The 13,307-nt window shown below is 36.6% G+C and overlaps 1 protein-coding gene across 3 annotated transcripts in view; it reads left to right on the top strand.

Annotated features, from left to right (window-relative positions):
• Positions 1-13,307, top strand: part of ME1 (malic enzyme 1) — a 196,137-nt gene that overhangs the window by 76,672 nt on the left and 106,158 nt on the right. For all 3 annotated transcript variants that reach the window (XM_025444662.3, XM_049092303.1, XM_049092302.1), the window contains exons 4-5: positions 2,592-2,667; positions 10,037-10,198. In XM_025444662.3, the coding sequence (XP_025300447.3) occupies positions 2,592-2,667; positions 10,037-10,198 (238 nt within the window). The remainder of the gene's footprint in view (positions 1-2,591; positions 2,668-10,036; positions 10,199-13,307) is intronic.

Below are 13,307 nucleotides of genomic sequence, written 5' to 3'. Positions count from 1 at the left end.
TGAAATTTGTCTTTAAATAAGAGTCTCAGCAAATACATGAGGAATGATTGCTAGAACTGGAATATTCCATGTTGTAACTCCTAGTGAATTAGTGAATTTAGATATTAAGCATCAGCAGCTGTTAAAGTCATGTAAAAGACTACAAGATACTGTAACTAAACCAATGTGAATTTGCTCTTGGTGAGTCAGAAACTGTCCCAGGTTGAGTTGTTACACAAAGTACTTTATTTGCAGCAAATAAGATCTTGAGGAATAGCTTCCAAAGCCATGACTCTCCAAGCAAGTGTGGATGGATTTCTTTTATTTAGGGTTGAGGTAAATATTTAGATAGGGAAGCCTTGTCTTTGTAAGTAGTGGCAGGCATAAGGTCACAGATGTGCCATAAGGAAACATGCCCATATACACATTATATGTTGTTTAAATGAGGCTTGTGTTCCTCCTTGGGTAGAGATTTTAGTATACTAATGAGATAAAGGTGGTTGTGGATCATTCTAGAGGTCACTCCATGTCTATCTGCGCAGGCCCAAGTCAAGGTTTAAGTTGAAACTGGTCTGGCTGGTCTGGGCCAGCTGCAGATCTTGCCAGGGCAGTTGTTATGGCTCAAGGGGTGGTTTGGTTTCCATTTGCCTAAGAGATAAGCTGGAAAAATGAGCTTTAGGAAAAATGTGGAACAAAGGTTGGTGAGTACAAGCAGGTGAGCAGTAAAGGTTAGGTCTTGGGGTCTAGCTTATAACAGTACTGTGCATCTTCTCATAACACCAGACCATGAATTGTCTCATAAAAAATGGATATGAATCTGATTAAGCCTTTTGATTTAATTACCAGTTTCTCAAGAAGTATGGAAGAAAGACCTGTTTGTTAGTCTATACCATAGGAATGTAATCAGCAAAATCCAGATTATGAGAAACTTTAGAAGACAAATTGTAGTGTCTAGGGGTAGCTTATCATTTTATGATAGAACTGTAAATTAAATGATACCATAAGAGTCAGGATAGTTGTTACTCTTAGGAGGGAATGGTTTTTGATTGGGAGAAACATGAGGAAGGCTTCTGGGATACTGACAAGACTCTGCTTTAAATGGATATTATGTACAAGGGTGGTTGCCTTATAAAAATTCATTAAGCTGTACATTGGTTGTATGTAGCTCTTTGTATTTGAATTACGTTTAACAATACTAAAGTAAAACTCTTTTTTTTCTTTTTAAAGATTTTATTTACTTATTCATGAGAGACACAGAGAGAGGGGGAGAGACGTAGGCAGAGGGAGAAGCAGGCTCCTGAGAGGGAGCCTGATGGAGGGACTCGATCCCTAGACTGGACCGGGATCATGCCCTGAGCTGAAAGCAGACACTCAACCACTGAGCCACCCAGGTGTCCCTAAAGTAAAACGTTTAAATGAGATTAAGACACTGAGATTTATTTTTAATTTTAATTTTTTTAGTTACTTGTTACACTTTCCTAGGAAATGGGGGATAGGAGGAGAGCAGTGTCAAAGTCTTCATTTGAGTCTAAGTAACAGATTGCAAACAGCAACTAAGACTGAATATCAAAGAATTATAACTTGGATGTTTGAACTTAAAAAAAAGTCAAGTATGTTTCACATAAAAGGACTGCTCAGCATTAGTCACTTAACCCATTTCTAATACAGACTCTCATCTTCAGACGGTGAGGATGTAGTAAAGTGAAATATAAACTGAAAATGCCTATTTACACATGCTTCATGTTTTTCGATGTGCTTTTATATATATTATTTAATAAAAGACTAAATGAATCTATGAGTGGAATTGATAGTTTAAATTCTCTGCATAGGGGCAGCCCGGGGGACCCACCGGTTTAGCACCACCTTTAACTTCTGCTAAAGGAGAAGAAGCCTGCTTCTCCCTCTGCCTGTGTCTCTGCCTCTCTCTCTCTCTGTGCCTCTTATGAATAAATAAATAAAATCTTTTAAAAAATTCTCTGCATATAATGGAGTGAATGCTTCTTTACAAAATATTCAAGGATATGTATTTTAAGAATGAGTCTAACCTTTATTATAGATATCAATACATTGTTTAAAGTAATTTCTCCCTTAATTATAAGATTCCTTTTATTTGTTTAAGGAAATAATTTTCATGAATTTGATAAAAACAGAAGTGAATTAAACTGATTTGGAAAAAAATTTTTTTTAAAGATTTTATTTATTCATGAGAGACACACACACAGAGAGAGAGAGGCAGAGACACAGGCAGAGGGAGAAGCAGGCTCCATGCAGGGAGACTGACATGGGACTTGATCCTGGGTCTCCAGGATCAGGCTAAACCACTGAGCCATCCAGACTGCCTGGAAAAATTTTTTTAAAAGATTTTATTTATTTATTCATGAGAGACACATAGAGAGAGACAGAGATATACGCAGAGGGAAAAGCAGGTTTCCCATGGGGAACCCGATGCGGGACTCGATTTCAGGACCTTGGGATTATGACCTAATCCAAAGGGGAGATGCTCAACCACTGAGCCACCCAAGCATCCCTGAAAAAAAAAATTTAAACATTCATGATATTTTGGCAAGTATGAAGTAAATTAAAACTACTTTTTTTTTTTTCTTTTCTGTCAGAGGTCTCTTTATTAGTATCCATGATCGAGGACATATTGCTTCAGTTCTTAACGCATGGCCAGAAGATGTCATCAAGGTAAGTCATCTAAGTTTTTCTAGTATGGCAAATTTGTTCTTTTTCCTATTCTATAACATATTGATAATTTTCATGTTACCAGATAGCATTTGGTGTGGAGATATTGCAGTTCAAAGCCAATGGCTATGAAAGAATTCTTGAGATGTTTATGCTGAAAGGTGGTTTTATTAAAACACAGGGACAGGATCCATGAGCAGAAAGGACTGCCCTGGGATTGTGAGGAGCAATTGATTATATACTACTATGGTGTTGGAGGAGGTGAAGATGGGAAGTTTCCAAAAGGATTTTCATATACTAAAGAAGACTCACAGTATCTTGGAGGCCTGGCTAAGTTGCTTTTTTCTCTAGCAAGGCATTAACATTAAGATTGGGAGTTGTTGGAGGAATGTCACACTCTGCCTGCCTCAACTATTTGTTATTGGGCTGCAGGTTGTAAGGAAATTTAATTTTTTTTTTAAGGAAATTTAATTTTATCTACATTTCCTTTTTGCCTTTGTTCTCTGCATCAGCATTTACTCACTTTTCTAGTGAATGTCACCTAATTTATATTTCTTTGATGTTTGCATACTGGCTTAATTTTATTTTGGTACCATTTAGAGACTGAGTTTCCCTACTATTTCTATATAATTTCTCAATATTTCCTTGCCCATTGTAAATGATGATAAATGTTGAATAAATGTTGAAGTTACCCTGAATTTCTTTAAGCAAAATCCCTTTTCACATTTGTTGGGTTTAATCATCCACTAAGAATACATAAGTAGACAAAAAAAATCTATTAATTCACTTCCTATATCATTGTGACCTGAAGTAGTTCATCTGACTCTGTTCTCTCAGTGACCTAATAAGAGTAAAATAAGAATAGTATTGAATGTTTAGTAGTTTTCTGTGTGAGACACTACCTGGATTGACTCTTGTAATTATCATGATAATTCAAGTGAGGAAAGGAAGGCGAGGTGGCTACACAGCAGTGCATGGTGGTGGTGGGAACTGAACACAGGCCACAGAGCCCTTACTACTCTTAGACATGGTGCTGCTCCACTGCCTTTCTTGTCTAAGGAAGGTAAGATATACTTGTCCCTTCCTTGGGCTCTTTTTTTTTCTTCTTCTTTCTTCTTTCTTCTTTTTCTTCTTCTTCTTCTTCTTCTTCTTCTTCTTCTTCTTCTTCTTCTTCTTCTTCTTCTTCTTCTTCTTCTTCTTCTTCTTCTTCTTCTTCTTCTTCTTCTTCTTCTTCTTCTTCTTCTTTTCTTCTTCCTTTTTTTTTTTTTTTTAACTTTCTCTTAAGTGCCAGGCAACATTGTGCTATGTCTTAGAAGTAAGATTGAATGAACTGATGCCTTTTAGGGGTACAGTGGCACTTCAGCTGTGACTTCTGAAACATCACTCCCTTTCTTTCTTTCTTTTTTTTTAATTGGAATTCAATTTGCCAACATATAGCACAACACCCAGGGCTCATCCCGTCAAGTGCCCCCCTCAGTACCCGTCACCCAGTCACCCTTACCCCCTGCCCACCTCCCTTTCCACCACCCCTTGTTCTTTCCCCAGAGTTAGGAGTCTCTCATGTTCTGTCTCCCTTTCTGATATTTCCCACTCATTTTTTCTCCTTTCCCCTTTATTCCCTTTCACTATTTTTTATATTACCCAAATGAATGAGAACATATAATGTTTGTCCTTCTCCTCTTTTTTTTTTTTTTTTTTTTTTTTTTTTTTTTTTTTTTTTTTTTTATTGGTGTTCAATTTACTAACATACAGAATAACACCCAGTGCCCGTCACCCATTCACTCCCACCCCCCGCCCTCCTCCCCTTCTACCACCCCTAGTTCGTTTCCCAGAGTTAGCAGTCTTTACGTTCTGTCTCCCTTTCTGATATTTCCCACACATTTCTTCTCCCTTCCCTTGTTTTCCCTTTCACTATTATTTATATTCCCCAAATGAATGAGAACATTCTCCGATTGACTTATTTCACTCAGCATAATACCTTCCAGTTCCATCCACGTCGAAGCAAATGGTGGGTATTTGTCGTTTCTAATGGCTGAGTAATATTCCATTGTATACATAGACCACATTTTCTTTATCCATTCATCTTTTGATGGACACCGAGGCTCCTTCCACAGTTTGGCTATTGTGGACATTGCTGCTATAAACATCGGGGTGCACGTGTCCTGGCGTTTTACTGCATCTGTATCTTTGGGGTAAATCCCCAGCAGTGCAATTGCTGGGTCGTAGGGCAGGTCTATTTTTAACTTTTTGAGGAACCTCCACACAGTTTTCCAGAGTGGCTGCAACAGTTCACATTCCCACCAACAGTGCAAGAGGGTTCCCCTTTCTCCACATCCTCTCCAACATTTGTTGTTTCCTGGGTTGTTAATTTTCCCCATTCTCACTGGTGTGAGGTGGTATCTCATTGTGGTTTTGATTTGTATTTCCCTGATGGCAAGTGATGTGGAGGATTTTCTCATGTGCTTGTTGGCCATGTCTATGTCTTCCTCTGCATCATTCCTTTTCTTGTGAGCTAGAATGACTAGTATTGATTCACTCTGCTCTCTAAGGCTTATGCCAGGCAAATTTAGAAGGCAAAATGTTTTTCATGACTTCTGGTCTTCCCAGTTTTTTCACTTTTCTTCCCAAAGTTGCTTCCTTACCTTTTATCCCACTAGGTAGACTGCAGTATCCTTGGATCCAGTCCTCAGAAACTACCCCAGAGTGTTAATTCTGTGAAGCATAAAATGTCTAAGAAGGATGCTTACATTTTAGCTGGAATCTAGAAAGGATTTTAAGAATGAGTCACTATAGGAAATAGTTCTAAGGTACAGAGGACTAATTAATACCCACATAATCATAACAGTTAGGCAATACACAGTTACCTTGCTTTGTGTTCTTCCTACTAGTTCATCTCTGAGCATTTATTTTCATTAGTAGCCTACTTTTATTTTTTCAACTCTTAATATTGGACCCTCACTGATATTCCTGATCCTAACTGATATAGGAAAAGATGTTAGTGTTTGAAGCCTATATATGGCCAAGAAAGAATTCTTTTTTTTTTTTTTAAGATTTTATTTATTTATTCCTGAGAGACACACAGAGAGAGGCAAAGACATAGGCAGAGGGAGAAGCAGGCTTTCTGCATGGATCCTGTTGTGGGACTCTATCCCAGGACCCCAGGATCATGACCTGAGCCAATGGCAGATGCTCGATCACTGAGACACCCAGGCGTCCCCAAGAAAGAATTCTTGAGACATCTTTGATGCAAAAAGGTGATTTTGTTAAAGCACGAGGACAGGACCTGTGGGCAGAAAGAGCTGCCCCCAGATGATGAGGAGTGGCCCATTATATATTTTAAGTTGGGAGGGGGTTAGGGATAGCATAAGTCTCTCTTGGAAGCCTTGAGGGGGCTAGCTATTGTTGGGGAAAAGGTCATTTATTACAGCCTAATAAAACCTTAGTCAGTGAGACCCTTCAGGTGGATATTGGTGGGTTTTATACTTGGGGGATGATTGTCAACATATATCTTGGGGGGTTTAGAGATAAAGGATTTTTTTTAAAATTTATGATAGTAACAGAGAGAGAGAGAGAGAGAGAGAGAGGCAGAGACATAGGCAGAAGGAGAAGCAGGCTCCATGCACCTGGAGCCCGATGTGGGATTCGATATCGGGTCTCCAGGATCGTGCCCTGGGCCAAAGGCAGGCGCCAAACCGCTGCGCCACCCAGGGATCCCGAGATAAAGGATATTTTTAAAGGATTTTTATATGTTAAGGTAGACTTACAGGGTTGGGCTAAAATTGCCCTTTGCCCTTAGCAAAGTATTAACATCGAGGCAGTTGAATTCCTAGATCAAGATCACTCTGAGTATTTCAAGGACTTATCAGTGGGCTCTAAGTAATAAGGAAATTTAATAATTTTTCTTCTGCCTTTGTTTCCCACATCACTAACTATACTAAGTATTATTTTAAAAGCCTAGCATAATATCTGGCACAGAATAGGCACTTAAATGGCAGCTCTTTATTGTAATAGAATATTGAAGAAAGCACACATGAAACAAAGACAACCAATTATTAGACAATATATAATTAAACTGGTATAAATTATTAATGCCATATTCATTCAGAGGAGACTATCATTTAGAAAAGGCAAAATAGTTAAGAAATTTTTGTACCAAAGTTGGAATTTAAATTTAGCCTTTGATAACTGGAAAGGGAAGAAGATTTTATTCTAAGAAGGGGACAGATGAATTTAAGTATCCAGTACAGGAAGAGAATGGAGTGTTTTTGTGCAGAAAGTGAATTACTTGGCTGGCCTGACTAAAGCTAAGTGTTAATATGGAAATGTAGTGGGCTTAAGATTGCTTAAGTAAGAGGTGATCAAATTATTATGTTAGGTCTTAAAATTCAGAGGGATTTAGACTTGAAATGATAGAATGTCATATTTATAGATAGGAGTAACTTTCTATAAGTAATATTGAGGAAGACTCATCAGGCAACAAAGCGGCAAGAGGTGTGCATTCAGGTCCTAGAAAAGGAAAAGAAGGAGTGAAAACAGGATACATGGTAAGGGTGTCTGTGTGTGTTCAGGAGAACCCCTGTATACTCATGCAGAGTTACTAGTCAGCTAATGCCTAGGTATTAATTGACACAGTAGAATGAAGATGAAATTTCTGAAATGCAGACATTATTGAGAGAATTATGGTTGTTTACTGAGATCATCCTGCTTTGTAACTTCATTATTGTGTGGAAGACATCCAAATGCTTTATTTTCCTTAAGTGGGAGGTGAAGTAGGTAAAAACAAAAGCCAAGGGAATGTCAATTTAATGATAAGCTGTGTAGGTGGCACATTTTTGTTTTCCAGAGGATTCCTTCACTATTAGAATTTTGTTTTCCAGAGGATTCCTTCACTATTAGAATTTATAATGTTGAGATGTTTGTGAATTAGTGTTACAAATGTATATTTGTAACAAGGCATAAGCAGATAAAATAGCAAATGTCTCAAAAACAGTTTAAACATTACTCATGGGCACCTAGGTGGCTCAGTCATTTGAGCATCTGACTCTTGATTTATGCTCAGGTCATGATTTTGGGGTCCTGAGATCAAGCCCCATGTTGCGCTCCTTGCTGGGCATGGAACCTGCTTGGAACTCTCTCTCTGCTCCTTCTCACCCATGCATGCTCCTCCCCGAAAATAAATAAGTAAATCTTTTTTAAAAGTTACTTAAATAACTACCACCTATATAAAAGCCCATGGCATATTTATATAACAAAACTAATAGCTCAGGATGAAAGGAGGGCTTAGAAAATAAAACTCAGAAAGAAGTGAATTAAAGTAACATTTTTCCTTTACATACAAGACATAGATTTAGTTTAACTTAGATGTGCTATCAAAAATAAGTGAAAATTACTGTTACTTTCAACCCCTTTTTCAAGAACGTTGAAACAGATGAAAATCGCAAGTAGCAACTCCCTGGGTCTAAATATCTTTAATGAACCTGGAAAGCATTGTATAAATTATTATCCAGATCATACCTAAGTTATACAACAATGTTCTCTTTATAAAATATCTTTTAAAAATATTTTTAAAATAAATGCAGGCCAACTAAACTTTACCTGTATGTAAAGTAATGTATAATTACCAGCAATAGATAAAAGTACTTCTGTTCGTGATAATGTGATAAATAGAATAATGTCAAATATGTAATTGGAGTATTTGGACTTTGAAAATTTGATTTTAATTTAAAAAACAAAATTACATTTTTCTGTGGTATTTATCTTATCTTCAGAGCTGACTAAACCAGTGCTATCAAGTTGTCATCTTCAAAATAGCATAACCTATTGACCCTTTGCAATTAGACATGGAAAATTTGACAAAGGTCGGCTTTATGGGGTATGCAAAAATAATTTTCACCTGCTTTTCAGGTGTATTTATTTTAAGGCAGTTCTTTAAGAGCTGCATAATATAAGTGAACAGAAAATTAAAAAGATCTGAAAAGTATATTTTAAAATATGTTTTCCACTGTGGTGTAGGGGAAAAACATTGTATTAGGAGTTAACATACCCAGTTTCTGATTCTTTGGTATTAACCAGGTAAATCACCTTAGACAGATGATTTCAGTTCTGTGATCTTCAGTTTCCTAATCTATAAAACAAAAGAGATGGGTTCATCTAATATACTCTTAATTCCTCTCCTAAAATACCATGACCATGTATAATATTCTTGATGGTAGTATCAATAGTTACAATTTGTTGAGAATTTGTAATGTACCAGGTACTATGTATGGTAAATACTTTGTATATCATGTTCCTGTTTTATTGAATCACAGATTTATGCAACTAACTAACTAACTAACTAACTAACTGTTTATTCATTGTTTACTATGTGCCAAATGCTATGCATGGTGTTGCTGTACAGTAGTAGCAGAATAAAATAGAGTTGGTTCCTATTTTTATGTAGCTCCTCTGCAAATACCTTTATTATTCCTGTTTTACAAATAAGAAACAGAAGATTTAATTCATCCATTTATTTAAGGTCAAATGACTGACATTTTCCCAAGGGTCAATTGAAACAAGTGTAGGAGTTGAAAGAGAACCTAACAAATTGTGTTTCACAAGTTTGGTTTTGCTTAAATTCATATAATGGCCATGAATCATAGAATAAGGATGTTAGATGCATTAATTTCATACAGATATCAAATAAAATGGAAATAAAATCTCCTCATGATTAAAATGTATGTCTCATAGATACTCAAGGTTATTGGAAAGAAACTAAACAAAATTCATTAAGTCTAGTGGAAGGTTTTCAGGTAAGAGAAGTAGCAAACTGTACTCAGCATATTTCAAAAATGGCAGAACAGTATCCAGTGGCTAGAGGAGTTAAAGAGGATGGATCAACATTGCTGTGAAAATAGGAGAATGGTGCCAAGATGCATAAACTAAACATCAGAGCATTGGGGGGCTACATAGCAATCATGCATTATTTACCTAGGGCTCTCCCAAAATTATGCTCAAAGTGGATGGGATTGGTATCAAAGCTGCTCTGCATTTCACTTTAGTTTCCACTTTGAGCTCCTGTTTCCCTGTACTCTTCCCATTTGCCACAAAGTTATTCTGATCTTTATGTGTTATACCCTCTCTTCTTCACTAATCAAAGTAATCATTTATATGTATTTTTAAAAAATGGTTTAAAAATATATACCAACTTTATTCCTTGTCTCCACTCTTCCACACTTAAGATCATATGAAATCTCTTAGATATATATATTAAATTTTGGTTTTCGACAGCTTAGTATTTCATTACAGGAGTATTAACTTCAGAAGGCAGAGACAAGGAATTGTGCCCCTGGATTTCTAAACGTCTATTAATGGCTACTTTTTCTTTCTCTTTTAGGCTATTGTGGTGACTGATGGAGAGCGTATTCTTGGCTTGGGAGATCTTGGCTGTAATGGAATGGGCATCCCTGTGGGCAAGTTGGCGCTGTATACAGCCTGCGGAGGGATGAATCCCCAGGAATGTCTGCCTGTTATTCTGGATGTGGGAACAGAAAATGAGGTAAACAATTTAAGTCTGTAAGACAGTCTGGACACCTTAAAAACCAGCACCAATTCTTGTCTTTTGAGGTTTTTTTCAGGAACTTCATAACATTCACTTCTTTTTGTCTGGTTCTCCCTCCCTCCTCAAACTCATCCCCCAAGAATTATAAGAAAATTATTCTTTCTCTTTTCCTCTTTTCTTCTCCTTCTCAATAATGTGACTGATCTTTTACCAGCTTGTTTATTAGTGTTTTATCCTTTGAGGAACACTCACACCATCATTCTATAGAGTATATGTTTTACTTTAGGAGATCATGGTTTCTTTTTTAAAATTATTGTTTTCATACTAATTAGGAACTAATCCCAAAGGCCTCACTAAGTTTAATCAGTATGAAATCTTGTTCTAGAAGCCTGTTTTAAACCTGTGGTAGATGACTTGGACTTTTATTTATTTATTTAAAGTTTTATTTTAGAGAGAGAGATTGTGTTCAGGTGAGCAGTGGTGAGGGACAGAGGGGAAGGGAGACAAGCAGACTCTCCACTGAGTGGAGAGCCTCATGGCCGACTCTACCCCAGGACTCTGAAATTATGACCTGAGCCAAAATCGAGACTTGGATGCCTAACTGACTAAGCCACCCAGGTGCCTCTGATGATTTGGAATTTAGTGTTTCTCATTCCTGTATCAATATTTTAGAATCCTAAAGTTGTATATCAGTACGTATTTTTGCTCATCCTTTATTGCTAATATTTAGGTTCAGTTATTGTGACAGATACTAGAAATTAAAGGTAGAATGTATACAGTTTTTATAGTTGTTTTCTTCCCTCCTAAGGCAATTAACCCATTGATAGTAGAATATTAACTTGAACAGGTTTTATATTCATTAATAGAGAAAATTATAATATCTAACTTCCTATATATGCGAGTGCTCATTTAACCTTTATAAAGGGAACATTTTGATAAAAGCATGCTGCTTATCTGATATATTCTTTTTCAATACTAATAGAAATGACTTAGAAATTATCAAACCTGACATCTTTGAACAATCATCCTAAAATTACATATGCATATTGAACATTAAGATTTCCTCTTTATTTTTTCATATATTTTAAAAACATTCTTCTGTGATAAATTACAATAACATCAGGTATAGTTTCAAATTACAAAATCTGGATGTGCTCAGTCCATTAAACATCTTCCTTTGGCTCAGGTCAGATCCTGGAGTCCCAGGATCCAGACCCACATCAGGCTCCCTGCTAGTGGGGAGTCTGTTTCTCCCTTTCCCTCTGCCCCTCCTCCTGCTTGTGTTCTCTTGCTTACTCACACTATCTCAAATAAATAAAACCTGTAGCATTACAGGTTCTGTAATCTGTAGAACATCTTAAGAATTCTAGGGAGAGGTGAAGAGGAGTCAGGAGTGATGGGAAAGGCATACAAAAATGTAAGAATTCAGTTTTAAATTTGGGCTTTTGCTTGTTTTTAAAAGATTTTATTTATTTATTTTTAATGTAGTCTCCGTACCCAGCAGGGGCTCAAATCCACAACCCTGAGATCGAGAGTCACCTGCTCCTATGACTAAGCCAACCAGGAGCCCCAAACTTGGGTCTTTTATTGAGATGTTGTCAATGTAATGTCGACATAGAGAAAGTTACAATGATGAAACTATAACACTGGGTATTTTGCACTGATAGATTGTATTTAGTTATAGGAGATACTTTATTTCACGAAAAGAGGTCTTAAAATTGTCAAATTGGCTAGTTGTCTTGAGTTTTCTCACATTATCTGATAGTATTCTTTTTGCATGCAGGGCTTTTACATTTATTCCATTTCTGTCCTGTATTCTACCTCCTCAGCCTATAGAATCCATATCCATTGATCCTTCATCAAATTTCTTACTTTGCCTTGTTGTAAATCTTGCTTTCTTTTGCCCTTCTCTCATTAAAAATGCCTGGTGCTTACTACATTTGAAAGGTATTCAAGTTACTAAATTAGAAAATAATCTGATAATTTACATTATCTTGTTATTGAAATGCTATGTGTTATTTCTAGAGGTTTTTGCTTATTGCCAGTGGAATTTTGGAGATATTAGGGGAAAAAATGAATAGTGGAATTTTAACTCTTTGACAGGTCAGTTTTTAGCTTGAGAGACCTTTTCAAAACTCTTAAGATTCCATTATAGATTTAATTGAATTAGATAAATATTGAGCACCTACTATCTGTTAAGGCCTAAGCAAAACCTAGGTGATAATGGGGTTAATAATTTAAGATCTTGCCAGCAAGATGTTCTGAATCAAGAAAAAGAGGTACATATGTAATTAGTTTCAAAATATATTAAATGCTTTGATACGGACATTTGGCAAACCATTAAGGGACAATTAGCAAACCATTTCTCTGCCATTTACAATATATTGTTAGTCTCTATATTACTGTTATCTGCTTATAACTCCCATTTTTCTATAAGTCACATTTAGCAATGGTGAAACTGTATATTAATATCTGAGCAGCTAGAGTTCCTATTTTAAAAAGAGTAAATTATTTGTTTCTTTTAAAAAGATAACTTTGTTTTGTGTAGAGTTAGCCAAACTACAAAGTCCTTGCAACTGTCTTCACTTCTGAGACCCAGCTGTGTGTTTGGGAGGAGATTCCCCAAAGCTAACTCTCAGGCTTGATAATTCCCTAAAAGGATGCACAGATCTCAACGAAACGATTATAATCACAGTTATGGTAGATTAAAATCAGCCAAAGCAAGAGATGAGTAGGGGAGAGAGTCTCAGAGGGTTCCAAGTGTGAAGCTTCTATTTTCCTCTTTGTAGAGACAGGGCAAGTTACCTGTGGTATTAATATGTGAGGTTGATCTGAACCCCCACTGCTCAGAGTTTCTATTGGGGCTCCATTACCTAGTCATGATTGATTCATTGATTGCCCACATGAACCCAGGTACCAGTTTGATTACATTTGAATCAAAGTCCCTCAATCCAGGTCACATGGTTAGTTTTTCTGGCATGGCTAGCCTACACCTTGTGACAATTAGTTGGGGTTCCTAGGCTGTTAGATAAAATAGTGAGGTTCTATCCAAAATGGTTGAATGCTTATGAACCATGTCACCAGATTTATGCAAGCAATAGAGAGA

Source organism: Canis lupus, chromosome 12, assembly GCF_003254725.2.
Source record: "Canis lupus dingo isolate Sandy chromosome 12, ASM325472v2, whole genome shotgun sequence".
NCBI lineage: Eukaryota > Metazoa > Chordata > Mammalia > Carnivora > Canidae > Canis > Canis lupus.
The sequence above is the reverse complement of the archived record's forward strand: the minus strand, read 5'-3'. Positions and strand labels throughout refer to the sequence as shown.